The sequence below is a fragment of the Pan troglodytes genome, chromosome 8, assembly GCF_028858775.2.
Source record: "Pan troglodytes isolate AG18354 chromosome 8, NHGRI_mPanTro3-v2.0_pri, whole genome shotgun sequence".
In the NCBI taxonomy this organism is placed as follows: Eukaryota; Metazoa; Chordata; class Mammalia; order Primates; family Hominidae; genus Pan; species Pan troglodytes.
Genome location: NC_072406.2, coordinates 26035720 through 26063654, shown reverse-complemented (window position 1 = coordinate 26063654; position 27935 = coordinate 26035720). Strand labels below are relative to the sequence as shown.

Here is a 27935-nt window from a genome sequence, read left to right as displayed (position 1 = left end):
GCTTCTAGGATGAACCTTGAAAACAAGTTAGGTGAAAGAAGTCAGACACACAAGGTCCTATGTTATTTAATATAAAAGGAAGTTTTTATAGAAGAGGCAAATCCATAGAGACAGAAAGCAGATTAGACGTCACCAGGAGATGGAGGGAGTGGGGATGGGAGTGATGACTTCATGGTGCCAGTGTTTTTACAGGGTGATGGAATTCTGAAACCAGGGAGCTGGTGGTTACACAACTAAATACCACTGAATTATATATGTATTTTAAAATGATTAACTGTATATTGTGAATTTTGCCCCAATAAAAAATAATTTAAAAACAAAATCAGCTCCCAGCGAGGTTTTTCTAGCTGTTTCTCTGGTTGATCCTCGGACAAGTGCTATCCTTTCAGTGAAAGAAACAAAGAGAGATGGTGCCGCATTGTTCTGCTGGGTGAACAGTAGTTACGGCGACAATGGATTTTTTTTTGGAGACAGAGTCTCGCTCTGTCACCCAGGCTGGAGTGCAGTGGTGTGATCCTGGCTCACTGCAACCTCCAACTCCTAGGTTCAAGTGATTCTTGTGCCTCAGCCTCCCAAGTAGCTGGGATTACAGGCGTGCACAACCACGCCCAGCTAATTTTTGAATTTTTACTAGAGACGGGGTTTTACCATGTTGGCCAGGCTGGTCTTGAACTCCTGGCCTCAAGTGATCGGCCCACTTCGGCCACCCAAAGTGCAGGGATTACAAGTGTGAGCCACTGCCCCATCCAGACAATGGATTTTTAAGAATCTAATTCTCACGGGGAGATCTGTTGGGTACTTCACTCTGAAACCTCATTTTCCAACCGTCTCCCACCTTATTCTTTCCTGTCCACCAATTAATCTAATAGGAAGGAATAAGGGAATAAAAAAAGATGAAACCAAAGCCTGTCATTTAATCCTTTCAAAGAACTCTAAGAAGTACCTCTTCACACCTACTACAATGGCTATAACAAAAAAGAAATAGAGTAACAGGTGCTGATGAGGACAGGGAGAAACTGGAAAGTTCATCCATTGCTGGTGGGCCACTTGGGAAACCAGTCTGGTAGTTCCTCCAAACTCTGGACAGTTACCATGTTGACCCAGCAATCCCACTCCCAGGTATATGCCCAAGGGAGTGGAAAACATACATCCACATAAAAACTTGTATGTGAGTGTTTTAGCAGCATTATTCATAATAGCTAAATGTGGCAACAACCCAAGCGTGTATCAACTGATGAAAGAATAAACAACATATGGTATATCCATACAATGGAATATTATTTACCCACAAAAAGGAATAAAGTGTTGATAAATGCTACAGCACGGATCAATTGTGAGAAAAATTATGCTAAGCAAAAGAAGCCAGACAGAAAAGGCCACATATTGTGATTCCATTATATGAAATGTCTAGAAGAGGCAAATCCATAGAGACAGAAAGTAGGTTAGTGCTTACCAGGGGCTGGGGGAGAGGAGACTGGGGAGTGATTGCTAGTGGGTACTGGGTTTCTTTCTGGGACAATGAAAGGGTTCTGAAATTACACAGTGGTGATGGTTGCACAGCTCTGTGAATGTACTAGAAATTACTGAATTGTTGACTTTATTTATTTATATTCTTTTTTGGAGACAGAATCTCACTCTATCGCCCAGGCTGGAGTATAATAGTGTGATCTCGGCTCACTGAAACCTCTGCCTTCCAGGTTCAAGTGATTCTCTGGCCTCAGCCTCCTGAGTAGCTGGAACTACAGGCGCCCACCACCATGCCCGCCTAATTTTTGTATTTTTAGTAGAGATGGGGTTTCACCGTGGTGGCCAGGCTAGTCTCAAACTCCTGACCTCAGATGATCTGTCCACCTTGACCTCCCAAAGTGCTGAGATTACAAGAGTGAGCCACCGCACCTGGCCTGAATTGCTTACTTTAAAAGGGTGAACTGCATGGTATGTGAATTATACCTAAATGAAGCTATTATTTTTTAAAAAGCCCTCAGAAAAGGTATAATGGAGTTAAAATATAGGCTAAAATACAATTTTCATTGTATTTCATCATGTTTGCTCTGTGGAATTACAAGAATTAAAGGCAAACAAAAATTCTGTCTTAAACTTCTTGGTCAGATAAAAGATCACTTTCCTAAGAGGTTAAATGCCCTCACCTTTCCCCTGCCCTCACTTTTTTAAACTGGCAATTATTAACCACACATTAAATTTTCTCATTTTGACTCTTCCTTTAAGTGGGAAACTCAGTTCCAAACTGGTCATCACAGCTAAAGCACCAACAGTTTATTCCTAACTGTTCTTTTCTTTAGCAGAAACCATCCTAACAAGGCTGAAACCAACCAAATTCACAGTCTGCGTGCACGGCTCTCCATTCTTCTTCTTGGCTTTACAGGTTCCCAGGTCAAGAGCTTCACCCATAATTAAGACCTTCTGAGGATGATCGATAGATAAACACACCTGTAAGAAAAGGTGGGGCAGGAGTTAAAGGCGGACAAAATTATGGCCTTTTATTAGCAGGAATAGAAAAAAGAATGGTTGGTGCTGATTTAAGAAGGTTATTGCCAGGCGCAGTGGCTCACACCTATAATCCTAGCACTCTGGGAGGCCGAGGCAGGTGGATCGCTTGAGGCCAAGAGTTTGAGACTAGCCTAGGCACTGTGGCAAAACCCTGTCTCTACAAAAAACCACAAAAATTAGCCAGGCATGGTAGTGCATGCGTGTAGTCCCAGTTACTTGGGGGGCTGAAGTGGGAGGATCACTAGAGCCTGGGAAGTCCAGGCTGAAATGAGCTGTGATCACACCACTGCACTCCAGCCTGGGCAACAGAGTGAGGCCGTCTCAAAAAGGAGAGAGGTTTTACTGCTCTAAAGGAATTTGAAGCCAGTGCTCTATAACCGTTTTAGGAACAGGGGTGCAGAAGGCACCTTCAGTTCTCTTCCCATTTTCCATCCTTTCCTTCATCTTTGCGATTGGAATCCTGATTTTGTCTGGGCTGGCTGAGTTCTCAGCCTCAGGTAATAGATCCTGTTCCCTGTTTTCCCAGCACTCCTTAGAGCTAGCATTGGTTATGTGATGAGTTCTAGATGCTCAGACATAAACAGGAGTTGGTAGGGAAGCTTCTGCTTTCCTGACAAAATGAGTTAGGAGGCTGGCTCCTCCTTCCTCTTCACTTCTTGCCTTGAATGGAGATGACTGGAGGGAGACAAGTCCCTCAAGGCCCTTGCTGAACTCAGCTCTCTCCCTTCTTGTTTGCAATTCTCTTCTTGGACAGACTGTACCAAGAGGGACTGTCCTGAATAGCTCGGGCTTTGTCCTCACCCCTCCTAGGACAAGATCTCTTACAACACTTGAGCTCAATAAGCCAAGTAGCCTCCAGGTTATAAAACCCAGATCAGGGTGCTTTCATAATCCCTCCGCTGCAGGGTGAAGAGAGCCATGAGCAGACAGGACTCTGCCTGCCTGCAGTGCCTTGACTGAGTCTTGGTGGACTGGCTCAACCCAGATCCTAGGCTTCTGTGGACTCTCACTGCCTAAGGTGCTTTGCCCAATTTGTGTAAGTGCTTTGTCTCCCGGATGCATACTCCTGTAGGCAGGCTTGTGCAAAGCTGCAGGTAGCTTGGTTTATGCTGAACCACTGGCAGCTGGGTTTGTACAAAGCTTCCAGCCAGATCTGGGAACCTACCAGATCTAGAAATAGTAGAAATTGGCAAGGTGTTTAGAGCCCTCCCACGGGACTGGTAAACTGTGCATGGTATTCCTCTCCAAGAAACTGGCACCCTTCCACGGTATGCCACTTCACAGTGATGGCTGGAGTTTCAAAGGCATCTTGTGACCAGGAGAGAAAGGCTGAGACTCACAGAGATGTCACTCTTAAATCACTATAGTGTTTAAATCTGAATTTTTTTAATATGTAAGAAAAATAAGCCCAACTGTTTGTTGTTGAAAAGAAACTATACTTAAGTTTGTTTGTTACTTGCAGCCAAACACATTCCTAACCAATAGAGGAAGATTTGTTGCCATTCTCTGGTGAAAGCAAGGAATGAGATAACATTTTTCTCACTTCTCTTGAAAATAATGATCTGACTACAACAGAGTAAAGCTCCATGCTGGGTCAGAGTAGAGAAACTGCCAGTTGCTATTCACACTGTGTCTAGATTTGCGATTTCCTAGAGAAGCAGTAGGTAGTGCCAAAACTCTAGTATTTGAGAAGATGAAAATTCACTTTGATTTTAAATTGCAGCTATGGTTGTCACAGTCAACGGAGCAAAATTCCCTCAACTATAAAACACTGCTTTCTTGATGCCACCATAAAAATTTATATAAGGAATCATGCTGGGCACGGTGGCTCACACTTCTAATCCTAGTACTTTGGGAGGCCGAGGCGGGTAGATCACTTGAGCCCAGGGGTTCGAGACAAACCTGGGCAACATAGTGAAACCCTGTCTCTACAAAAAACACAAAAATAGGCTGGGCGTGGTGGCTCATGGCTGTAATCCCAGCACTTTAAGAGGCTGAGGCAGGTGGATCACCTGAGGTCAGGAGTTCAAAACCAGCCTGGCCAACATGGTAAAACTCGTCTCTAATAAAAATGCAAAAAAAATTAGCTAGGCATGGTGGCACATGCCTGTAATCCCAGCTGCTGAGGGTGAGGCAGGAGAACCACTTGAACCTGGGAGGTATAGGTTGAAGTGAGTCAAGATCACGCCATTGCACTCCAGCCTAGGCAACAAGAGCAAAACTCCATCACATACACACAAAAAAACCACAAAAATTAGCAGAGCATGGTGGCATGCACCTGTAGTTCCAGCTACTCAGGAGGCAGAAGTGGAAGTATCACTTACGCCCAGGAGATGGAGTTTGCAATGAGTCAAGAACACATGACTGTACTCCAGCCCGGGCAACAGAGCAAGACTCACTTTCAAAAAAAAAAAAGAAGGTATGAATCCAAGGAAACCTGAGTACAATAGTTCAAAAACTCCAGGAACTTTGTAACTAATTTGAAAAGATGGAATAAAAGTAGTTGTTACAAAACACTTTAGAATAGGTGGAAATTCAGAATACTGATGGGTAATGAATGAACAAAAAATGAAAAGCCAGATCCACGGAGACACAATCACATAAAAGCATGACTTATTTTCTGGAGGTAGACTAATACAAACTTTTTTCTTTTCTTGTCTTTTTTTTTGAGATGGGGTCTTACTTTGTTACCTAGGTTGGAGTGCAGTGGCACAATCAGGGCTCACTACAGCCTCAACCTCCCACCGCAGCCTCCTGAATAGATGGAACAACAGTTGTGTGCCCCCACTCACAGCCAGTTTTTACATTTTTTGTAGAGATGGGGTTCTCACTATGTTGCCCAGGCTGGTCTTGAACTCCTGGGCTCAAGTGATCCTCCCGCTTTGGCCTCCCCAAAGTGTTAGGATTACAGGTGTGAGCCACTGTGTGCAGCATCAAACATCTTTGATAAAACTCAGTTAACTTGTAAAGACAATCATCAATCAAATCCCAGAAACAGGCTCTTACCTCCTCTGAACCATCCTTGGGCTTCATGGGGTTGGCATTGAGGATCCCTACGACAGTCCCCTGCTCCGTCTTCCAGAGTGCTTTGTGAACTTCTCCAAATAAGAACAAGGACACACATTGTGTCAGGTCACGAAGATCATTCAGTTTCCATATGCTGAAGGTTTTTCCCTGGAACAAATAGTTATTTTTATTTTTTATAATTTTGAACTGTAGGTTATGCCGTCCTCATTTATGATTCAAGAGTTTTACTATGGAAAACTATATGCCTATAATCCATAAAATCCAAGTTTTTTTGTTGTTATTCAAATATGTATCATCAGCATGTGTGATAACTTTAACCCATTCTCTAGGCTTTTGCATTCTATTACCCTTCTCATTTTAGAGATGAAAGTGAAATAAAGCAAGCCAGTGGCAAACTTGTTAGCAGAGTCTCTAATTATCTCGGTCTAAGCAGAGGGAGTGGGATAGCACTGCCTTTCTAATGACACAGAGACACACACGCACATCATTAAAAGGACAGTGGAAGGTATGACAGTACCATTTAATAACTTACTGATATGAATCAATATTACGTAAATGAGTAAATCTATTCCATATCATTGGTTAACTATATGATGATTATTATTTTTAGAGACAGAGTCTTGCTCTGTCACCCAGGTTGGAGTGCAATGGTGCAATCACGTCCCATTGCTCACTCCAACTCCTGGGCTCAAAGAATCCTCCACCCTCAGCCTCCCAAGCAGCTGGGACTACAGGCATGTGCTACCAGCCCCAGCTAATTTTTTTTTTCTTTTCATAGAGATGAGGTCTCACTATGTTGCCCAGACTGGTCATGAATTCCTGGGCTCAAGTGATCCTCCCACCCCATCCTCTCAAAGCGTTGGGGTTACAGACGTGAGCCACCAAGCCTAGCCTAAGTCTATTATTAATATGAAAAAAGAATTTTCCTTTCTAGGCTATTAAATCTCTGCTTAGCTTACAAAAGCATCATTTCAAGAAAACTGGTTGAGTTTAACCTTAACATTTCAGAAGTATGATTAAGTATCTGAAGAAATACAGCTCAAAATGCTGACCGATTATAATGTGAAAAACCTCCACTTTTACGGTTGTTTTTAAAACCAGAATACTGTGAATAATCTTGACTTGCACTATCTCACAGAGGCATCCCGGGCTGGGGATGGTTATGGGTTACAGCATGGAATCTACTGCCCGGACTCTGAGCTGGAATCCATCTTCCAGGGATTTCTGCAGTGCCTGTCTTGGAAGAGTTCAGATAAATTCTCGTGTCTATTATTATTATGTCATTACAGCCACTTATGAAGTAACTAAGAATTTGATCAAAGGAAAACCAGACCTGTCCACATTTACCTCAGCAGTGACAGGGCTAGTGTAAGACCGGGTAATCTTTAATTTTTTTAAATTTTTTTAAGTTCTGGGGTACATGTGCAGGATGTGCAGGTTTGTTACATAGGTAAACGTGTGTCATGGTGGTTTGCTGCACCTACTAACCCATCACATAGGTATAAAGCCTGCCATGCATTAGCTCTTTTCCCTAATGCTCTCCCCGTCCCTGCCCTCCACCAACAGGCCCCAGTGTGTGTTGTTCCCCTCCTTGTGTCCATGTGATCTCATTTATTTAGCTCCCACTTATAAGTGAGAACAGGCAGTGTTTGGTTTTCTGTTCCTGCATTAGTTTGCTGAGGATAATGGCTTAGGACCGGGTACTCTTAAAATTCAACCCCATGTCAGCTCTAATGAGAAACCAAAGGTGGGCCAAGATCTAAATTAGAGAATAACATCATGATTGAGCATGATCAATCATAGCATTTTAGAGATAGGAGAGATTTTCAATCTAATCAAAGTCAGTTCCTTCATTTTATAAATAAGGAAATGGAAGCCGGTAAAGAAAGATTAACGGCCAACCTAAGGTAACATCGCTAGTTAAAGGCACAAGGCTTAGAAACCAGGCTATCTGACTTGCCAGGTCACAGAATAACTTTCCCATTTATGACTCAGTCAAAACTGATTTTGAAACTTGTTAGATCTTTGGTAATAACCATCAAATTAAATATATCACACGGCACTGACACAGGCCAGCAATTTCAGCACTTCTGTGGTTGGTACCTTACATCTAAAGGGACCTCCAAAGAACCTGTGAGCTCAGCCTCTTTGGTTACTTGCGCCTCTCCTCCATGGGAGAGATCACAGTGTCACAGGGACAACCACATGTGTCACCTAAAACAATGACAAGTGAAATGCAGTAAGGATGATTTGGACAATGGAAAGCCCAAGAAACCTGTACCACCAGGTCTTATTTAAACAGGGCATCCTTTGCTTATACCCGCTGGATACCAACTCAATGATGTGTGGTGATTCTGGAACTTACTATACTTATTTCTAAATGAAACACCAACAGGTTCCAGTTAACAAATTCAGGACATCAAATTCCCACTGTCAGTTTGTAGTAAAACAGCTAAGAAACCAATACAATGGCTCACACTATTCACACTCTGTGGCGTAACCTTCTTCAATATAACCCCAAATGTCACCCAATCTATTTCTTCCAGCTTCTCTCTGGCCATCTTTTCCTTGATCTGAGACAGTCTGATCAGTTTTCGGCCGGTCATTTTCTTGTTCATTTCTGTGGAGGACACTCGAGGCCGCCTGGGTTAAGAAACCAGCGATTAGTAATTATGATTCTAATAAAAAAATCACCTGGCACCTTAGCAGGTGGTAAGGGAGTGTGATGGTCAGAAACCTCTACAGTACCTGTTCTTGGGAAGCTTAGTTATATAGTATGACCAAGGCATCCATTTTTATAGCAAATAAATAAATAATTCTTTTTTTTTTTTTTAAAGATGTCTCACTCTGTTGCCCAGGCTGGAGTGCAGTGGCGCAATTTCGGCTCACTGCAGCCTCCGCCTCCCGGGTTCAAGTGATTCTCCTGCCTCAGCCTCCTGAGTAGCTGGGACTACAGGCACGTGCCATCATGTGCTACTGTTTGTATTTTTAGTAGAGATGGGGTTTTGCCATGTTGGCCAGGCTGGTCTCAAACTCCTGGCCTCAAGCGATCTGCTCGCCTCGGCCTCCCAAAGTGTGGGGATTACAGGTGTGAACCACTGCGCCTGGCCTCTAAGATAATTTTTAAAGCTAGGTTTGCCTTTCTTTGGATATAGATCTAGGGCTTATATACAATACAAGAAAGATCGCAAATCCTTTAAGCTCTTAAATTATGCAAATTTTAATATTCTTCTGCAAACAATCCTTTTTTACTTTATTACAAAACCATGAATTAATATTCATAAATAAGACACTTAAATTTCATCGATTATGCAAGAATTTCACAGGTTCTACTATTGTAATTGAATTTTTTTTAAAGACAACATTTTGACATACAATAAAGGCTTTTGAATGTAGCTTCAATTAATATATTCTTATTCCTAATGACCGAGTCAAAAAACTCTTAGGGTTATTAACATTTGTTTCATCTTTGATAGCGTTATATATTTGCAGACAAGAAAAGACACTCAGAGAAAAACATGGTTCTTCACTATTTCATGAATCTTCTGGAACAGAAAGTCCCAGAGCTAAGTTTGAACAATGAAGAATATTCAGGAAGCAAAACATTGACTTCAGTGGGAAAATTCTTTCCTTTGTCTGATTTCTGTGATTGTAGTGTGATAGGTTCCCCCCACCCCAAGTTACTTAAGGGTGTATGTCAGCTGCCTGAACCCTGAAGGCCAGGTAGGGGGCCATAGCCATGGTGCCCAGCCAAGGAGCAGATGTCCCTAAGAACCCAACCATTCTGGAGCATATCTGGGAACACACCAAGAAAACAGCCTCATCACACATACACAGTAGGCAAACAGCTTAGGGAAGTCCTAGCTACAGCAATCAGATGAGAAAGAAATAAAGGGCATCCAAATTGGAAAAGAAAAAGTCAAATTATCCCTGTTTGCAGATGATAATGATCTTATATTTGGAAAAACCTGAAGACTCCACCAAAAAACTATTAGCACTGATAAACAAATTCAATAAAGTTGCAGGATACAAAATCAATATTCAAAAATCAGTAGCATTTCTAGATGCCAACAACGAACAATCTGAAAAAGAAATCAAGAAAGTAATCCCGTTTACAACTGCTCCAAATAAAACACCTAGGAATACACTTAACCAAAGAAGTGAAAGATCTCTACAATAAAAACTAAAAAACATTGATGCAAGAAATTAAAGAGGATGCCAAATATGGAAAAATAGCCTATGTTGATGGATTGAAAGAATCAATGTTGTTCAACTGTCCATACTATCCAAAGCAATCTAGAGCGTCAATGCAATCTCCATCAAAGTACCAATGACAGTCTTCACAGAAACAGAAAAAACAACCCTAAAGGTATATGGAATCACAAAAGACCCAAAATAGCCAGAGCAATCCCGAGCAAAAAGAACAAAACTGGAGGAATCACATTACCTGACTTCAAATTATACGAAAGCTATAGTAACCAAAACAGCATGGTACTGGCATAGAGAAACCAGAAACGAATCCATAAATCTGCAATGAACTCATTTTCAACAAAGGTGCAAAGAACATACATTGGGGAAAGGACAGTCTCTTCAACAAATGGTGCAGGGAAAACTGGATATCCATATGCAGGAGAATGAAACTAGATCCCTATCTCTCACCATATACAAAAATCAACTCAAAATGTATTCAAGAGGCTGGGCACTGTGGCTCACGCCTGTAATCCCAGCACTTTGGAAGGCCGAGGCAGGTGGATCACCTGAGGTCAGGAGTTTGAGACCAGCCTGGCCAGCATGGCGGTTTCTACTAAAAATACAAAAATTAGCCAGGCACTGTGGTGCGTGCTTGTAGTCTGAGCTACTTGGGAGGCTGAGGCAAGAGAATCACTTGAACTCGGGAGGCAGAGGTTGCAGTGAGCTGAGATCACGATACTGTACTCCAGCCAGGGAACAGAGCAAGACTGTCTCAAAAAAAAGATTAAAGACTTAAATCTAAGACCCAAAACTATGAGATTACTAAAAGAAAACATTGGGGAAACTCTCTAGGACATTGGTCTTGGCTAAGATTTGTTGAGTAGTAACACGAAAGCACAGGTAACCAAAGCAAAAATAGACAAATAAGCAGATCTCCCAAACAATCTTGCTGCCATCCAGGGGTACCTTACATATAAGTCTGAGTCATTCTTTGGCTTTTGGATCCTTCCCAGTTCTGAGGAAACTTTTTTTTTTTTTTGAGATAGGGTCTTGCTCTGTTGTCCAGGATGGAGCGCAGTGGTACAATCTTGCCCCACTGCAGCCTTGACCTCCCCACTCAGCCTACCAAGCAGCTGGAACTAGAGGCGCATGTCACCACACCGGGCTAAATTTTGTTTCTGTAGAGATGGGGTTTTGCCTTGTTGCCCACGCTGGTCTCAAACTCCTGAGCTCAAGCAGTCTGCCACCCTCAGCCTCCCTAAGTGCTGGGATTACAGGTGTAAGCCACCATGCCCAGCTAGGGAAAGGTTCTTCTATACAGCCCAGGGTTTTTTCCGTAACGAGTTAATAGATAAAAAAAAAAAAAAAGCTCCAAAATCTAAAACTTTCTGAGCACAAACATGACACTCAAAGGAAATACTGCAGCATTTCAGATTTGGGATTTTCAGATTTGGGATGCTTAACCAGCAAGTCTATTTAATGTAAATATTCCAGAATCCAAAATCCAAAACAGTTCTGGTCCCAAGCATTTTGGATAAGGGACCCTCGACCTGTGTCAGGGAATTTCTATGACTATGTCCTTTAGAGTATTTTTAGGGCCTGAGGTTCACATTTAACAATGACAAAGAGACCCAAACAATTCTGTGATCCCTTAAATTTAAAAGCCACTCAGAAGCTTTTGCTGAGTAGTTTGTCTCTTCTATCTCAATTCCGATTCACATGTGCGATAAATGCCCACCAGCAGCAACATGGTTCATTACCCATAGGGAGCTTCAAGTGGGCCGTGGCTGGGGCAGGCAGTAGCATCTCAGGTGGGGGCAATTCTCTACCTTGAGAAGGAAGCCTGCAGCCCCCTCAATGAGAACCACAGCTTCTACTGCTGTATTCTCTTTCTTAGAGTCTGTCTCAGATGTAATTAAGATATAAATACATTCTTCAGTTTTGGAGAATACCAAGTCTTTACAAAACACTTCTTTTTTGTTTGTGGAAACGGTCTTGTTCTGTTGCCCAGGCTGGAGTGCAGTGGTATGATCATAGCTCACTGCAGTCTTGAACTCCTGGGCTCAAGCGAACTTCCTGCCTCAGCACCCCCAAGTAGCTAGGACTACAGGTGCACACCACTGTGTCCAGCTAATTCACTTTTTGTAGAGATGAGGTCTCACTATGTTACCCTGGCTAGTCTCGAGCTCCTGACTTCAAGCAATCCTCCTGCCTCGGCCTCCCAAAGTGTTGGGATAGCAAGTGTGAGCTACCACGCCCAGCCTTATAATACACTTTTATTGTATGTTGGCAACACTTGTTCTCCTCTGCTAATAATATATACTTTAAAAGCTTAGCAGTTTTAGTTGTTGGCTGATATTTACACTGACAAGGTTTCAGAGTTTTAGAGGGTTTCACTTGGTTCCTCAAATGGACTGTGCTGAAAGCAATCCAGTCTCACAGTAAGGAGTACTGTTCTGCCCTGGGATTATCCAGATGTAATGATGGAGATGCAATGGAGTAGTGATACAGAGTATAGATAATTAAAAAAATTAAAATAAAGTTTAAAAAAAAGTCCAAGATTTGAATATAGCTTTTAATTGAATTGAGCTTGGAATATATTCCTATTATAACAGGCTATCTTAAATGTATCCCTATAACAGATGCAAAGAATATAAATTTGCCTTAAAAAGGCTATTAGAAAGAAAAACAGCATAGCTATTTTTCTTAACATCAACTACAAGAATCAATAGAAATAGAAAAAATGATCCTAAATTTATACAGAACCGCAAAAGACCCAGAAGAGCCAAAGCAATCCAGTAACTGCTTAATTGCATAAATATTATCCTGGTTAAACTGTCTGTGTATTTAAAAAGTCTAAATTATACCTCAATAGAGATGGAGAAAAATTTTTTAAATCTACTATTTCCATCTGTCAATTTCTGATTAAATATACTACCATTTGTCCATTTCTTTTTATAGATACATATTCTTTGTTGATTACATACACAAGAAAAAGTCTTTCTTAAACATTTTATATGCAACTGTACTTAGTCAAACCTAGGGCTACTGCTAGTCTTCCAGTGGTGTTTTGTCCAGTTCAAGAGCTGCTGGTGTTTTGTGGATCCTGATGTATAAACACACTACTTCTAAAGGACTCCGAGAGGCACAAAAAGCTATGCAGTGGCACACATGAATAGACGGTATAGCTACTGACCTGAGCCGCAGGCCGGAGAAGGCTTCCACACAGATGGGTTGAGTCGTTTCCCCAGAGCTTCCTGGGGTCCCCACAATTTGACCTCTAGTTATCCCACTAGGTTTGTTCCGAGAAATCGTCTGTAGGGGTTGGGAGGGTGCACTTGTCATCCTTGAAGATGAGCTTTTGGGCTCTAGAAAATTAACACAATTAATGAAAAGGCAACCACACTGATAATCACAAACGGAATTTGGAAATTTGTTTTTACAGATTTGTTCCTTTGAGATAGGGACTCACTGTGTCACCCAGGCAGGAGTGCAGTGGTGGCGTAATCTGAGATCACTGCAACCTCCATCTCCTGGGTTTAAGCGATTTCTGAGTAGCTGGGAACACAGGTATGTGCCACCATGCTCGGCTAATTTTTGTATTTTTTGTAGAGACGGGTTTTGCCATGTTGCCCAGGCTGGTCTCAAACCCCTGAGCCCAAGCAATCCACCCACCTAGGCCTCCCAAAGTGCTGGGATTACAGGTGTGAGACATTGCACACACACACAGTCTGAACTGTTCCTTTTTTTTTTTGAGATGGAGTTTCACTCTTGTTGCCCAGAGTGCAGTGGTGCGGTCTCAGCTCACCACAACCTCCGCCTCCAGGGTTCAAGCGATTCTCCTGCCTCAGCCTCCCAAGTAGCTGAGATTACAGGCATGCGCCACCACGTCCGGCTAATTTTGTATTTTTAGTAGGGATGGGGTTTCTCCATGTTGGTCAGGCTGGTCTCGAACTCCCGACCTCAGGTGATCCGCCTGCCTCAGCCTCCTAAAGTGTGGGATTACAGGCATGAACCACCGCCCCCAGCCAGGATTGTTCCTTTTTTAAAGCAACACATGCAATAATCAAATCTTGGGAACAAAGCATGCCCCACAAGACCATTTCTTGGACTTACAGTCCAATAGAACTTTCTCTGATGATAATAATGTTGTACATTGGTGCTGTCCAATATGGTGCTAGCTACCAGACACATGTGATCATCAGTCACTTAAATGTGACCCTGTGCTTTTAAGGAAATACATTTCTAACTAAATTTAATCTAATTTTAACTTAAATGTCCACAGGTGGCTAGTGGCTACTGTACTAGATAGTGCCGCTCTATAATACTGATTCTCTATGCAATGATGTTTACTGAATATTCATCAAGATACAGAGCACTGGCGCAGATTATCAAAGGGAGGACAAGACCTCCTTCAGAATGAGTAATTAGTGGAGATTTATGTACAGTTCAAATTCTACTTTAAGAACCTGTAATCCCAGCACTTTGGGTGGCTGAAGTGGGCAGATCACTACAGGTCAAGAGTTCAAGATCAGCCTGGCCCATCATGATGAAACCCTGTCTCTACTAAAAATACAACATTAGCTGGGCATGGTGGGGCGTGCTACTCCGGAGGCTGAGGCAGGAGAATCACTTGAACCCAGAAGGTGGAGGTTGCAGTGAGCCCAGATCATCCCACTGCACTCCAACCTGGGTGACAGAGTGAGACTCTGTCTCAAAAAAAAAAAAAAAAAAAAAAATCCAAAACTAGCTCCCCTTTTCTTCTTTCTTGTTTCATTTCATTCCATTCTATTTTATTTGTGGGACCAAGGAAAGTTAGGGGTCTGGTATTCTATTCACTATTGCTTCATTAAATATCCCTGATGGAGTTACTTTTCATATTTTAGAAGTGTTTGATAATTCTCCTGAAAGTCAGATGCTTGGGTGTTTTCCTTAATAAAATATCACTCTCTCTTTCATAAGATTGTTGTTTGCCCTCAAAGGGACTTTGGATCACTGCTCTCACACTGGGGGCCAGGGTGACCCTAGAACTTTAGAACCTAGAGGCCAGGCCCATTCCCCACCCCTTAAAACCAAACTTTGGACATTACCTAATGCAACACCCTAGTAATGCCAAAGGTCCTGAGGGGATGGATGCTACTCCTGAATGGATATCTGAATATATAACTTGCTGTCAGATTAATGTGAACACTCAGGCAGAAGTAGTTCTCTACGACTGTGGCACAGACCCATGCTATTCAAAGGGGCTTTTCCAAACACATGCAGCCAATAAAATGCTGTGTCCTCCAACCCATGTTTTATCAGGCCCATCTTGTCTTAGGTCTCCCGGCAATACAAGAAAAGCAATACATAGGGCAGAAAGCCTTTTCACTGCTGTTTTGTGCATATACATGTGTGTGCTGAACTAGGACTGTATTTGAATACCATCCTCTACTAGTGGCAAAGAAGTCTTTTCCAGAAAACAGCCCTTTTGATTTGATACGACCTGGCTTCAAATAAAACTTGACCATTTTCTAAGGGAATAACTTCACAAGTCTAAAGCATGAGAACCTAACCAGTGGCTTTACTTACTACAGTCCGGGTAAAACTATGAGACTACAGAGCTAAAAAAAAAAAAATTCAACCTATTAAGTACTTAGTAAATAGCTACTCTGTACCTAAGGATTTTCCTTTTCTCAGACAGGGTCTTACTCTGTGGAACAGGATGGAGTGCAGTGGTGTGATGACAGCTCACTCTAGCCTCAACCTCCTGAGCTCAAATGATCCTCCCACCTTAGCCTCTCAGGTAGCTGAGACTACAGGCAAGCAACACACCTGGCTAATTTTTTTATTACTGTAGAGATAGGGTCTTGCTATACTACCCAGCCTGGTCTCAAACTCCTAGGATCAAGCAGTCTTCCTGCCTCGTGCCTTGGCCCTAAGGATTTTCTAGGCACTTTGAGATGTAGACGAAGAACACAAAATATATCATGTGGCTTCCATTCCCAAGAAACTTTCTTTCTTTCTCAATGGGGACATAAGACAGACCAAAAGACACAGACACCCACACACACATGAACACCCCCCCACACACAAACACATACAACAGTGCCAAGATACTGAGACCGCAAGTACCACACCTGGAGGTGAAGCCTTTGGTGTTCGGGCCACCCGCTTGGTTCTTGGTAGCGCAGGGACATCAAGCTCCGCAGAAAAGCATGTTGACTCCTGAATTCTCTGAACTCTCCTCTCCTTAAGAGGTGGCCGGGGAGACTTCTCTACTTAATCAAAAGTAAAATAAGTGAGTAAAAACCCATTCAGAAAGAGGTTCAAAGGGCTGTTTGGACAGGAGTTGGATGCAGAAATGATGTGATAATTTCTAATAAAATAAATGCACACGATTGCCAGAATGACAAGTCTTCTTACCAGGGGATTTTTGCAGACGGGCTGGGCTTGCTGTCTGTTTAATTGTTGTTACTTTTAGCTGCTCTTGTAAGGCCTTCATTTGCTCTTGCAAATTCCTTAATTCCTCTAGAAAATGAAAATATGTTAATTTAAGAACCAGGCAGGAGAAAACGTTCTACATGACAAAAATGCGGGCAATATTTTTGTTGTCCACTCCCTGCCCCAATACCTTGAGACCCACAATATAGTCACATACCCAAAGCTCATGATTAACTTTTGTACTTCAAAGAGGTCTCTTAGAGAAATACATATTTTATTTAAAGTAAACGAAGCACCCAATAGTCAAACTAGTTATAAATCTTTACTATTAAGAGATATCAAATACAAATCCACAGTTAACAAGTTTTTAGGAGTTGAGAAATAATTATAGGCCAGGCATGGTGGCTCGTGCCTGTAATCACAGCATTTTGGGAGGCTGAGGCAGGAGGATGCATGAGCCCAGGAGTTCGAGACCAGCATGGGCAACATAGGGAGATCCTGTATCTACAAAAAATAAAAAAAATAAAAAAAATTAGCTGGGCATGGTGGGGCATGCCTATGGTTCCAGCTACTAGGGGGGCTGTGGCAGGAAGATCACTTGAGCCTGGGAGGTGGAGGCTACAGTGAGCCAAGATTGCACCACTGTACTCCAGGCTGGGTGACACAGCAAGAATCTGTCTCGGAAAAAAAAAAAAATTATATTTACTTTATAAATTGGATATCATAACTAATATAATAAATGCTGGCTTCTGTATTAGAAGAAACAGCTAACCATTGAATTTTACTATAGCTTAAACATGTATGAGATGCCAGGAATGAGAAAAGAACATGTGTCAAAGCTTCTGTTCAGGAATGCTCTGCTCAAACAGATATGTGGCAGCTTTGCAGCCTTGTCTCTGGCTCCGCATCCACATACATCCCAAAGTGCTACTATTCCATAAGAAACATGAAAAGTTTCAGAGCCATTCCGTACAGGATCAAGTGCAGCTGGCTGACACTGATAGAGTCTATAGTTTGTGCTGAAATGCTGGCCCAAACATTTCATCTACCAACTCATATAATTTTCTTTCTTTTTTTCTTTTTTTACAAAGTCATTTATCTCTACCCTTGAATCAGCAGCTATTTTGATGACAACTATCAGATTGGTGGTCTTCATCCAACTTATCCGAAAGAAATAAGGAAGGCAAGTAGTTAGGGCACCTTGCAACTCTTCATTCGTTTTCTCTCTCCTGGGGGCAGTAGCAGGGAGGACCCTATTTTCAGTTGACTGTGATGAGGGAACTTCTTCTTCATCTGTTAAGTCCTCCATATCTCCAAAGAGAGTGGCCAGATTTTCCTTTTCATCTCTGGTCTCTCCTGTTTCTCCATCATCAGCCTCTTCTGTATAAGATTCACCGTCGCCGTCGGCATCAAAGAGCTCATCAAATGTGTCGGGCTCGCCATTTTCCCGCGTCAAGAAGTTACTTTCTTCTGAATTACAATCCAAGGCTGACTCATTTTCTTCCAGCAGTGCGGTCAGCAGAGACAGATTGTCTTCCTCCTCTAGGTGAAAAGAAGAGAAAGGACAGAGAATAAGCACAGCTAATTCCAAACATTCAACTTTAGGCAATTTAAATGACCCCATGGGGGTAAGAGAAACTACCTAATGGGTACAATGCTCATTACCTGGATGATGGGTTCAACCATACTCCAAACCTCAGCATCACACTATACATCTTTGTAACAAGCCTGAATCTAAAATGAAAGCTGAAACTAAAAAAAAAAAAACAAACAAAAACAAAAACAAAACCCTACAGATGCACCATTTTGCCTGGTCTTTGTTCTCCTTGTCTCCATCTTTCCTGTCCCCAGGTGCTTCTTAGGGGACACTGGGCTAAGAAGGAGCCAATACTGCTTAGTGAGTAGAGTGGGCCAGCCACAGGGCCAAATGTCCTCAAGCATTCTACTCCAATCAATGAGACAGCTTCCCGCATACCGACTTCCATGAAATTCAACCAACAAGGGAATAATTTTAAAACACCAAACATAGATTTAGGCTTTAGATGTATATAATTCCTGACCTTTAAATTATTTGAGATTTTTTTTTAAAAGATACAAACCATATAAAAAATACTAAGATCCCATCACCCAGAATTAGCCATCATTAACATTTTGTTGTTTGCTTCTTGCCTTTAACATTAAATAACACCTTCCAGATGAAGTCTGTCATGCCAAATCTTATCCCAACTCCTGACCACTGCCCCCACTTCCCATTGTAAACACTTTCATAATTTTGAGGCATCATTCCAGTCCATTCTTATGCTTTTACATAAATATATAGGCAGTCATAGTCAATCTATATTAGATGGTTTTAAAAATATTTACATAAATATTCCACACTGCATTACTCTGCATTCCAGGTTCATTCAACATTGCTTCTAAGATTAACCCAAATCAAAACATATAGTTCTAGCCAGGCGTGGTGGCTCACGCCTGTAATCCCAGCACTTGGGGAGGCCAAGGCAGGAGGATCACCTGACATCAGGAGCTCTAGACCAGCCTGGCCAAGAAAGTGAAACCCCGTCTCTACTAATAATACAAAAATTAGCTGGGCGTGATGGCCCGTGCCTGTAATCCCAGCTATTCAGGAGGCTGAGGCAGGAGAATTGATGGAACCTGGGAGGTGGAGGTTGCAGTGAGCCGAGATTGCACCACTGCACTCCAGCCTGGGTGACAGGGCGAGACTCCATCTCAAAAACAAACAAAAAACCCCATATAGTTCTAGTTTCTTTCTCTTCGTTGCTATATTGTATCCTATAATAAGACTGTATCACACCTTATTAATCCATTTTCCAATAAAGGACAATATGGGCTATTTCTAATTTTTCCCCACTACTAAATACCCTGTAATCGTGTATCCGTCTTCTCGCACATGTGTTTCTTGGGAATATCTATCAGAAATGGAATTGCTGGATTGCTGGGTATCCACGTTTTCCAATTTTGCTAGATGCTGCCAAATTGTTCTCAAAGTGGATGCACTCTTGAAATGGCATAGTTCGTCTGGGGTAATACCTGAGGTTCGTTGTCTCATGCAAAGGAAATCAAGGACGCTGACACACAAGGAGTGAGGTTAAGTGCAGAGATTTAATAGGCAAAAGAAAGAGAAGAGCTCTCAGCAGCAGAGAGGTCCCAGAAAAACAGGTTGCCGCTTCCATGGCAAAATGCATGGGGTTTCATAGACGAGCTTGAAGACGCAATGTCTGATTTACATAGGACATAAAAGATTGGCTGGACTAGGTATGCCATTTGCATAGGGTGGAAAACCTGGCTGCCCCACCCTAATCTTTTATTATATAGGTGGTTCTCTACCTGGTCAGCGCCATGTTGTCTGTTTCTTTACTGTACACGTGGTTGACACAGAAAAGGGGCCGCCATGTTGAACACGCCTGGCCCCCAGGGAGCCTTTTCCTATTGGCACAGCTGCAGGTATTCATCCGTGCAAATTACTAGCTTGCTTTTCTATGTCTGCCGCTTGATTTTTCAGGCTGGCCTTTGTTAGAAATTATTGGGGGCTGCTTTTTGTTAAAAGGGAAATTCTGCTGAGGACTCTGTTGCCCTTACTATCTCCCTAAATAATTGCTATCATCCGTATCACTCTCACTAGAGCTGTACACAAGGGCCACTTCTCCCCACCACCTCATCAATATCTGATATGTCACTTAAATTTTTTTTTGTCAATCTGATGGACGATTTAAAAAGTCATCTCACTGTTTTGATTTGCATTTCTTGGATTACTGGTGAGGTTAAGAATTGTTTGTTTATTTGCCAATCGGATTTCTTCTTTCTTGATTTATCTATTTTCTTTGCTCTTTTTTCCCCCCTATTTGGGCACTATTTGTTTATAAAATCAGAGGTATTCAATGGAAAAATATTAAGGATATCTGACCTACTCTCCCTGTCTGAAATTCAGGGGCTAGAGTATGAGAGGGTGAGGGGCTTGTTCAGGATCACATGGAGAAACAGATCAGTTCAGGAGCTGGGTTAATAAGGAATCTCTAGATCAGCAAACCAATATCCTTTCCACCACTCTACACTCCCTTACCAGAAGGAAAAAGCCAGTAGCCAAACTTCAGGCCTAGAATCTGATGATGGGGCCTAATGCTCAGAGTCAGAGGTTGTATAAGGATTAGCTTGAGTTGCTTAGTCCACGAAGACTCCAAGACTGCACAGTGCAAGAGAGAAGAGGCCAGGCAGCCCCCTGTGCTCTGAGAATGTCACATGCCTGCAAGGAAGCAAAGAGGCCTCCACCATCTCTTGTTCCCCATCTGCCAAAGAGGGCACACCCCGGGAAGAGGCTCTGGCTCACACCACTGGGGGCCACAGGTGGAAAATGCTGCCTGGGGACCCCATACCATTCACTTTGAACCCTTCACAAGAGAACCAGGGCTAATCCCATGGTGCCTCACAACCCTGTTTACCTCAGTCACCACCAAAAATCATGTCTTCTCTGTATTACGCTGACTCAATCTCCCAGCCTCTTTGTTCTCAAACCCCTGGGATGTGAAATCTACTATCAGCACATTTCCCGGATCCCCAGTGGCTCTTACAACAGAAATCTGGCTACCCCTGGAACCCTCTTGAATGGAAAGCGTTTAATTGTTCACACCTCACATGGCAATGTCTAGAATAGTGTTCGGCACATATTAGGCATGCAATAAATACTTGATCAACTTCAGGTTCCTGATGTCTTCTTTATCACTGTCACTTTGGAATGATTCAGTCTTTTTCCAGATCACAGCTCTCTGAAGTTCAAGACACCAGACGCTGGCATCAAGAACCCCTCATGGCACTGTCATGTGCTGATCATCATGTGTGTATCATGCATGCCCCCCCGGTCCTCCCCTCCATCTCTACTGCTATCACCCTCCTGGGGCACTTCAACCTCTGCAAGGATGATCCAGCCAACATCTTGGTCGCTGGGTTTCTCATCCACTCCCCATCTTAGCTACCCACTCCCATAGTAACTCCAACTCATCACAGCAAAGCACAACTGACCTCTGAACGTCCCTCTGTGATCCAACCTCCCATCCTTTCAGCCCGCTCACTCTAGTATTCACATCCAGCAGCTCTTCAGCTTCATCCACATGTCTAACCCATCAGCCTACCTACAATGTGTTTCCTGTCCATCACCCCCTGCCCCTAATGCCCTCCCTGTGGATCCATGTTCAACACCATCATCACTCACTGCCTTCTAAAGACTCAGCTCCCTGGCTGGTGAATGGTCCTGGAGAAAGACTCGCTACCATGCTGACTGGTCTTTTTTGTTTGTTTATTTATTTATTTATTTATTTTTCAAGACAGGGTCACACAGGCTGGAGTGCAGTGTTGCAATCTTAGCTCACTGTAGCCTCAAACTCCTGGACTCAAGCGATCCTCTTGCCTTAGCCTCCCAAGCAGCAGGGACTAGAGGTGCATACCACCACGCCCAGCTTATTAAAAATTTTTTTGTAGAGATGGGGTCTTGCCATGTTGCCCAGTCTGGTCTTGAACTCCTGGCCTCAAGTGATGCTGCTGCCTTGGCCTCCTAAAGTGCTGGGACTACAGGCGTGATCAACAAGACCCTGCCTCAGTCTAACTTTAAATTTTTGCACACCCATAACAAACAAGCATTCAGCACTGCTTAAAGATTCCCACACTTCCCCAATTCATTCGCTTTCCCAGGCTCTGACCACTTCACACTGTCTCTCCTCAAACCTCCTATGCCCACTCCCCACTCTTTACTCTTAGCTGATTATATATATATATATATTTTTTTTTTTTTTGAGACAGAGTTTTGCTCTTGTTGCCCAGGCTGGAGTGCAATGGCACGATCTCAGCTCACTGCAACCTTCACCTCCCAGGTTCAAGTGATTCTCCTGCCTCAGCCTGCCGAGTAGCTGGGATTACAGGCATGTGCCACCACGCCCGGCTAATTTTGTATTTTTAGTAGAGATGGGGTTTCTCCATGTTGGTCAGGCTGGTCTCAAACTCCTGACCTCAGGTGATCCACCTGCCTTGGCCTTTCAACGTGCTGGGATTACAGGCGTGAGCCACAGCGCCCAGCCCTTGGCTTATATTTTACAGAAAAAATAGATGCAATCAGACTTCCTCATCCTTCACTCCCAACTCTGAACGTATCTCGCTGCTTTCCCTCCTGGGACTAAGTATCTAGTGCTATTCACAGCCAATTCTTCCACTTACATTCTTACATTGGGTCCCACTTCTCAGCTTCTCAAAGACTTCATTCTACAATTACCACCTCTCTGGCTCCTGCATCCCCAGTTTCTCCCTCTCCTCTGAAGCACTCCTGTCAGCATACAAAGACATAGCAGTGTCTCCCATCTACTAACTACCCGTTTATTATTTTGTTATCTTGCTCCCTCCACTAAAATATAAGCAGGAACATTGTTCAACAGTATATCCCAAGTACCATACACTTTCCGATTTCCTCTACACTGGCCAAATTGTGAACCCGTGCCAATCAAATGAGATTTTCTTACTAAACATTATGATTTCTTTTTCCTCTTTTTTTTTTTTTTTCCCGAGGCGGAGTCTTGCTCGGTCACCCAGGCTGGAGGTGCAGTAGTGGGATCTCGATGCAATGCAACCTCTGCCTCCCAGATTCAAGCGATCCTCCAGCCTCAGCCTCCTGAGTAGCTGGGATTACAGGCACATGCCACCACACCAGGTTAATTTTTGTAGTTTTAGTAGAAATGGGGTTTCACTATGTTAGCCAGGCTGGCCTCGAACTCCTGACCTCAGGTGATCCACCCACCTTGGCCTCCCAAAGTGCTGGGATTATACAGGCATGAGCCACCGCACCCAGCCTAAACATTATGATTTCTTTTTTCTTGACCTATACTGTTTCCAGATAGATACTATGATTTCTTAGAGAACAGGTATCCATTCACCTCTTATTTTCATGTCAATCTGATAGCAAAAAGTGATGCTTTGTATTATATAACCTGCCCTGTAGGCAATTTGCCAATTTTAAGAAACAGGAAACTACCATGATAGCATCAGGCAATGAGTTTCACATAAGGAATAACCCCTTATCTGAGGGTTTATTTTCTGTGGTTTTGATTTTCCATGGTCACTGTGGTTGAGGACAGTACAATGGATATTTTGAGAGTGCAATAGATACTTTAGAGAGAGACCACATTCACATAACTTTTATTACAGTATATTGTCATAATTGTTCCATTTTATTATTGTTGTTCATCTCTCACTGTGCCTAATTCATAAATTATACTTTATCACAGGTATGTATGTACAGGAAAAAACACAGCATGCCTAGGGTTTGGTACCATCCTGGGTTTCAGGCATCTGCTGGGAGTGTGGAAACACATCTCTCAGGGACAATGGGGGTTCACTGTGCATCACAGTGTGAGGAATTTCAAGTTTTGTTTTAAAGGGCAAAGTGTAATATGTTTGAATTTTTTTTAAAAACCCAGTTTCAGATTATGAGTTCAATTATGCAACTAGATCTCTTCACAACCAGCACAATCATTTTAATTCTTTAAAAATAGAAATGAGGTCTCACTCTATTGCCCAGGCTGGTCTTGAACTCTTGGGCTCAAGCAATCCTCCCACCCTGGCCTCCCAAAGTGTTGAGATCACAGGCGTGAGCCACTGCGTCCGGCCCAGCACAATCATTTTAGGTGATCGCTAATTAGTGCAACATCTCTTTTCTAGGTAAACATTTTGTACACATCCTTGCAAAATGAACAAAATTAGAAAGGATGATATTAATAAAAACTTAAGTCAGAGCTAGACTAATATCGCTTCAACAGATTTCATTATCAAATGTAAACTCTGAAGTCAGACTGCCTGGTTCAAAGCCCTGCTATGCCAGCTTGAACTGTGACAAGTTACTAAACATCCCTGTTTTCCTGCCTATAAAATACGTTTGCCTGAGGACTGAATCAGTTAATTTCCACAAGGATCTTGGAGCAGTGCCTGGCCCACTGTACACCTACCAGCTATTGTAATTATGAAAGACAATCTCTGTTGCCAGAAGAAATCTCCCCTGATAAAAGCAAGTAACATTCAGTGACCTCTGTGAGATGTGAGATTGCTTCAGAACCACTAAGACAATACCTGAGGGCTGGGGAGCATTTTCACCATTTTACAGGTAGAATAAATAACAAGTCCATGGACAAAAGGTTAGTTTTCCTTGAAACAGAGAAACAGAAAACTGCCAGGTCTTACCATCCATGCTGTCAAGAGGACAGTTGTGACAGGAAACTTCGAAGGAGGCTCAGATGCCCAGATGAGCAATGTAGAATCTTGGCTGTGTGAAAGCAATATTAGAAATGTCACTTTCAATTCTTCTCTTTCTCTCACAACACACATCCAACAAACCCAGAATCCTACCACTCCTATGGGTTCTAACCTCAGAATTCATCCAGAATCTGACCATTTCTCACCTCCTCTCTCCACACCGCCAATGCCATCTCCTTCCTTGGATGTAGCAGCTCACTTTTACTTGTCTTTAAGGTTACAGAAAGTTATTGAGCTGCAGAGCAGTTTGTAAATCACACTAGATTACGTGGATGAGATAAATTATGAGGAAGAACTATTGGGGTTGGCTAGGTACGGTGGCTCAACGCCTGTAATACCAGCACTTTGGGAAGCTAAGGTGGGCGCATCACTTGAGGCCAGAAGTTTGAGACCAGCCTGGTCACATAGCAAGACCTTGTCTTTTTTAAAAATTACACACACACACACACACACACACACAAATTATTGGGGTTGATCTAAATTAGGCTATTCTTTCATTTTATTCGCGGTAATACACCTGACATGTGCGTTATCCACGACAGCTTACTGTATGATTCTACTTAGTTGCAGCCTTAGTGACAATCACGATTTTGATTCAATACTAGTCAGCAAAGCACAGAGAAACAGCGTAGCTAATTAAGACAAAGTTGTATCACTCTGTGCACTTCTCTTTTCATTTAAGATTATATTTTAAACTGCAAGTAAGAAAGTAGAAATTTTTCTAGGCTCTTATTTAACTTACATGTGCTCTTTGGCAAGTTCAATGTCAAGGAACTAATTACAGTGATTATGGTACTTTCTTTTCTTTTTTTAGACAGGATCTCGCTCTGTCACTGGGGCTTGAGTGCACTGGTGCTATTGGCTCACTACAACCTCCGCCTCCCAGGCTCCAGTGATTCTCCTGCCCCAGCCTCCCAAGTAGCTGGGATTACAAACGTGCACTACCACACCCGGCTAATTTTTGTGTTTTTTGTAGAGACAGGGTTTCGCCATGTTGCCCAGGCTGGTCTTGAACTCCTGATATCAAGTGATCCATCAGCCTTGGACTCCCAAAGGTGCTTTTTTTTTTTTTTTTTTTTTGAGACGGAGTCTCTGTCACCCAGGCTGGAGTGCAATGGGGCGATCTTGGCTCACTGCAAGCTCCGCCTCCCGGGTTCACGCCATTCTCCTGCCTCAGCCTCCCGAGTAGCTGGGACTACAGGCGCCCGCCACAACGCCCGGCTAATTTTTTGTATTTTTAGTAGAGATGGGGTTTCACCGTATTAGCCAGGATGGTCTCGACCTCCTGACCTGGTGATCCGTCCGCCTTGGCCTCCCAAAGCGCTGGGATTCCAGGCGTGAGCCACCGCGCCTGGCCGCTTTTTAAAAATTCATTCAACAAACATTTCCGCGGATCCCTCATGTGCCACACACTGTGCTATCTACTGGGGAACCTATTGGACAGTAAGCTTCCTGAGCGTTAGGAGCAAACTGTCTTGTTCAAGTCTGTAACCGGCCTCGCCTTCCCCCAAAATGAAACTGTGCACCCTCCCTCGCCCTCAAATCCACGGCCACTGACAAGTACTGTGGTCTCATCTCCAAAACACTGCTCAGATCTGCCACTTCTCTCCAACTTCACTGCCAGAACCCTAGGCCAAGCCACCGTCAACCTTTAACCCAATGACTGTGTTAGCTTTCTATGTTGGTCTCTTCGTCCCCGTGCAATCTGTTCTGCATACAACAGCCACGGTAATCTTCCCTTTCCTTAGTAACCTTTTAGGAACATAAATCAGATCATGGGGGTCCCTTCATTGAAATTCTTTAATGATTTTCCATTGCCCTTAGAAAAAATCTACAAAGCCTGCGAGGCAATGATTCATATTCTCTCTCTCTTTCCAAGCTTTCTACTCCCTCACATTTTCCACAATCCACCACGTCCAATTCTACCCACCCCGACACCCAAAACGATGCTCCAGCCAGGCCAGCCCGCTTCCACCTTCTGGAACACACTAAGCTGCTTTGAGGTCTCAGGCTCTGTCGAAGAAAGCTCCCCCCAGGTCCTTCTCGCCCTTCGGTCTCCACTTACTCATCTTTCTGAGACTTTCTGGACCACCCTGAGTCGTCCACTGTCGTGCATTTGTTTATTACCTACTCGTGCCTTTAAACTGTAAGCTCCGTGAAGGCAGCGGAAATGTGATCCGAGCCCTGCACACCGTCCGCGTTCAATAATCATTGGCAAATCATGAATACGTGAAATCAATGAATGAATGAATGAATGAATGAATAAAAGAAAGCCCAGGCGGCAGGCACTTGGCAAGCACTTAAAAGGCTGCGTTTAAAAGGAAGAACCCGATTCCTTAGTAGACGGCCGGCAACTCCCAGCCCCCGGCCCGGCCATGCCAGCCCCGAGCGGTCCCAAGCTACCGCCAAATCCAGATCGCGCCCACCCGAGCTCCCGGGACCCCGCGCCTCTAGCCTCGGACCCCTTGCAACCTGCGCAGAGACGTGCGAGGCGGCCCCGGCCCCGCCGCCCGAGGGTCACACGCACGCCCGGGGCCCGCGCTCCTCACCCGATGCCGGGACGCCTTCTTGGTTCACAGCCGAACCCGCCAAAATTCCAACCGGATCCCGCCCCTGCCTTGACGTCAGACGCACGCGGCTGTGGGGCCGCACTGACTGGCTACGACAGCGAATCCCGGCCCTGGCGCAGAGCAATCGGATTAGTTTACGTCATTGGACGCCCTCTTTGTTGGGGGCAAGGGACCTTCCTGTCGGCAGAAGCCAGTCTCCTTTAGGTAAAATAGAGTGTCTGGCGCCCCCTGGTGCCGGGAAGTTTAAGTAGTCCCACCCAGTATTTTCCCTGCGGTCCCACCTCAACTCCTGACGCTCTGGGACCGACTGTTCCTTTGTCAGCCTTATGTCCATTCGAAATGTTTGGGCTCAGGACCAAACAGATCCGGTCCACTTTTACCCTGTCTGACCTTGGGGAAGTGACTTATCTCTCTGAGTTTCCCCTTCACCATCTGTGCAGTGAGGGAAAGGGTAGATGACATCTTTTACACTGAAGCCACCATTTCCCGAGTAATTTCTGTTCCATAGATTTTGGGACTTCTAAGGGGCGCCAGGGCTGAAGAGAACTTATCAGCAGACCATATCTTTCAAAGATTTTTTTTTTCAGTAAAATTCAGGCCTCTTTATGTATTTACATTCTAAAAAATAGTGTTTGTACATAATACTAAGAACATAGTTTCTAAATGCAGAATAACATTTAGCTTTTACATAATTTCAAGGGATTGATAGCAGAAGAGACTTTGATGGACCAAATGGCCACTTTAAGTCTTTCCCCCCTTTTCCTCCTTGCAGGCACTGTTCAGGCACTGCAGTTCCCCCACTAATAATCCCTTTGGTATAAGATCCTATCTCTATCCACTACGTACTTTCATTTTCAGAACAATTAAAATCGACTTTAGGGAGACTGAAGATAAACAGTCCTGATGCCATCTACG

The 27935-nt window shown here is 43.4% G+C and overlaps 1 protein-coding gene across 6 annotated transcripts in view; it reads right to left on the bottom strand.

Moving 5' to 3' along the window:
• MCM10 (minichromosome maintenance 10 replication initiation factor) overlaps positions 1 to 27107 on the bottom strand; it is a 48519-nt gene extending 21412 nt beyond the window's left edge. Inside the window, exons 1-9 of one of the 6 annotated variants that reach the window (XM_063781407.1) lie at positions 27000 to 27107; positions 24379 to 24460; positions 17350 to 17691; positions 16132 to 16236; positions 15846 to 15983; positions 12923 to 13094; positions 8013 to 8178; positions 5515 to 5682; positions 2332 to 2448 (exon numbers count right to left, since the gene is read on the bottom strand). In XM_063781407.1, the coding sequence (XP_063637477.1) occupies positions 2332 to 2448; positions 5515 to 5682; positions 8013 to 8178; positions 12923 to 13094; positions 15846 to 15983; positions 16132 to 16236; positions 17350 to 17691; positions 24379 to 24385 (1215 nt within the window). In that variant the 5' untranslated portion in view covers positions 24386 to 24460; positions 27000 to 27107. Of the gene's footprint in view, positions 1 to 2331; positions 2449 to 5514; positions 5683 to 8012; positions 8179 to 12922; positions 13095 to 15845; positions 15987 to 16131; positions 16237 to 17349; positions 17692 to 24378; positions 24461 to 26380 lie in introns of all 6 variants that reach the window. The other 5 variants (XM_063781405.1, XM_063781408.1, XM_009457956.5 and 2 more) reach the window with 5 other exon arrangements.
• Between the last annotated feature and the right edge of the window lie 828 nt (positions 27108 to 27935).